At 67.3% G+C, this 2,581-nt stretch overlaps 1 protein-coding gene across 1 annotated transcript in view; it reads left to right on the top strand.

Moving 5' to 3' along the window:
- DOK7 (docking protein 7) overlaps nt 1–2,581 on the top strand; it is a 27,188-nt gene that overhangs the window by 19,086 nt on the left and 5,521 nt on the right. The window contains 3 exon segments of the mRNA XM_021713760.1: nt 7–230; nt 420–585; nt 865–1,142. Of these exon segments, the coding sequence (XP_021569435.1) occupies nt 7–230; nt 420–585; nt 865–1,142 (668 nt within the window).

The raw sequence follows: 2,581 nt of genomic DNA, 5'->3' as shown, positions 1-2,581 counted from the left end.
AGGAAGGCCCTGGCGGCGGGGCAGCCGGGGACGTGGGTGGCCATACGTCCACCGGGGGTCCCTCTGGCCGGCTGGGCGCGAGACAGCGGGGACAGGCGACGGAGACCGCCCCAGGCAACGAGGCCGTGCGTCCCAGCCCGGCCCCCAGCGAGCCCTGGGAAGCGGGCGGCCCCCACGCCGGGTCTCCTCTGGCTCTCTTTTCGGCCTGTCCAGTCTGTGGCGGACTCAAGGTAAACCCCCCTCCCTGAGAGCCGCAGACCTGGCCCCGCAGCTGCCATGGGTCTGGGTCCGCCCCTCGGGACGGGAGAGGAGGGGGTGCCGGCTTCTTTGCAGATAGGGTGCTGGGTGCTGTGGGCAGGCCTGGGGATGTCCGGGGCCGGAAGAGGGCCCTTGGCCGCTGTGGGGGGGCTGATTCGCAGAGGCGAGCTCTGGAGGGTCGGGCTCTGGGGTCACAGAGCCCGGAGGCCCAGCGGCTCCGCTTCTTGTTGCTCACCCTCGCCCAGAGGCCCGGGTGCTGGGGTCAGGCGGGCACTGCGGCTCTGACGGCCGGGCCGTGCTCTGGGGTGCCGCGGCCGAGGGCCCGCGGTCCGTGTCATCTCTGGCCCCCTCCAAGGATAGCCGATTCTTACCCATCACACTCACAGTGCAGCCGGGCCCCCCCACCAAAATCCATGCCCCACAGCAGCCTGAGACGCCGAGGGCCACGGGCACAGCTCTGGGCTCCGTGTGCCAAGCTCCTGCAGCACCCACAGGTGGCACGGCCGCCCCGTCTACGGGGAGGAAACTGAAGCTCAGGGAGTTCCATGACTTGCAGGGTCTCTGGGGATTGCACCCGCTGCTCCCCACGCCGACCTTTGTGGGAAGGCTCCAGGAGCGGCTTCCCAAAGCAGCCGCTGTTCCACCCATCGGGCTCGCTAGGGTCAGCGTGCCCGGCCCTGCGGAAGCCTGCTGGCTCTCTCCTGAGTCTTCCTGCTGGGACCAAGAGCCACACCGGGGGAGGCTCCAGGCCCTGCCCCCGGGGTCGCCGGCCCCAAGCTCAGCCCCCTGGGTTGGGGGCTCCCTGCTCGGTTCCCCTGCGTCGGAGGCGTGGCCGGCGTCCTCCCACGCTGGACCCCTGGCAGGCCTGTCTCGCGCCGTCCGGGGTAGGCCCTGACCCTGGGCCCACCGACCTCCCTGACACACACTTGGGTTGTACCTCGCTGTCGCTGGCGGTGCTGCGCGGACGTTCTAAACCGGACACTGTTTGTACTACGTTCTCAGACCGAAATAAAGTGCTCTTTTCTTACCTCTGTGTTGTCTTCCGTTGGGCACTCCCCTCTGGGCCCCTGCCAGGATCTGAAGTCCCTGGCCGGGCCCTCGGCCCTCAGTCTCAGAGAGGAGCGGGAGGCCTGGTCCGGCCTGTCACCCCAGGCCTGAGTGCTGGGGCGGTGCAGAGAGGCGACTCCCAGCCGGTGTGTGTGTGACGTGTGTGCCTGTGTGTGCGCACACGTGTGCGCGCCCTGGAGACCACAGAAAGGTCGGTGGTGGCCTGTGGGCTCAAGCCCAGGCTCCCACCTCCAAGGGACGGTGGACCCTCTGTCCTGGGCCAGCAAGGGGCTGGCACCGAGCCTGGGGCCCTGCCCTGCTGGTCTTCCTGTGGGGGGCCGAGCTCCAGGCGGCCCACCAGTCAGCCTGGCACACCGGTGGGGGGCGCTCTGCTCATCTGCGCCCTGGTCCACCACCCCACTGAGGCTGACTCTGTGAGGGGTGTTCTAGAGGGAATCCTGCAGCGAAGTCCCAGGAGGCAGGCAGGCTTTGGGGGTTGAGCTCGGGTCTCGTGCCCCGTCCACTGGTTGCGTGGCCCCAGCAAGTCTGCGCTTCTCTGAGCCTCAGTTTCCTATTCCATAGACGGGACAAGAGTCCCTGCCTTGATGGGCTGCGCCGAGCCGGTCCGGTGTCCATGCTGGCGCTCAGTAGACGTGTGCCACTGCGACTGTCACCCCCGCTGCAGAGGGGGCTGGGTCAGTCTTGCTGCAAAGCTGACAGGGCTGTGGCTGCTTGGGCAGGGAACCAGGCCCTGCTCCCGCCAGAGCCTGGCATCACCTGCGCTCAGCCTGCTGGGTTCCCACAGGCAGGGGCAGGGTCCCTGCAACAAGAGCAGATAGAAGTCTAGGAGCCAGGCTCGGTGGCTCAGCCTGTCATCCCGCACTTTGGGAGGCTGAGGTGAGTGGATTGCCTGAGCCCGCGGGTTCGAGACCCGCCGGGCAACTTGGCGAGACCTCATCTCTATAATAAATCAAAAAATTAGCTGGGCGTGGTAGCATGTGCCTGTAGTTCCAGCTACTCGGAAGGCTGAGGCGGAAGGATCGCTGGAGCCCGGCAGGTGAGGCTGCGGTGGCCGGGAGCGGCCGCTGCACTCCAGTCTGGGCAACAGAGTGTGACTCCAACTCAAAAAAAAAAAGAAGCCTAGGTGATGAGTGACTTCCCTGTGAGGGTGGGGAGGCCGGAGGGGACATTCTGGGTGCCACTGCCCCGTGTGGGCATCCTGGCCCTGGATACGCATCTTCAGGGATGACGGGGAAGGGCTGTGCAGGGGGTGGGG

Source organism: Carlito syrichta, unplaced genomic scaffold, assembly GCF_000164805.1.
Source record: "Carlito syrichta isolate Samal-C Ts95f unplaced genomic scaffold, Tarsius_syrichta-2.0.1 Scaffold304722, whole genome shotgun sequence".
Classification (NCBI taxonomy): Eukaryota; Metazoa; Chordata; class Mammalia; order Primates; family Tarsiidae; genus Carlito; species Carlito syrichta.
Note: the sequence above shows the minus strand (reverse complement) of the source record. Positions and strands in the feature narration are given on the sequence as shown.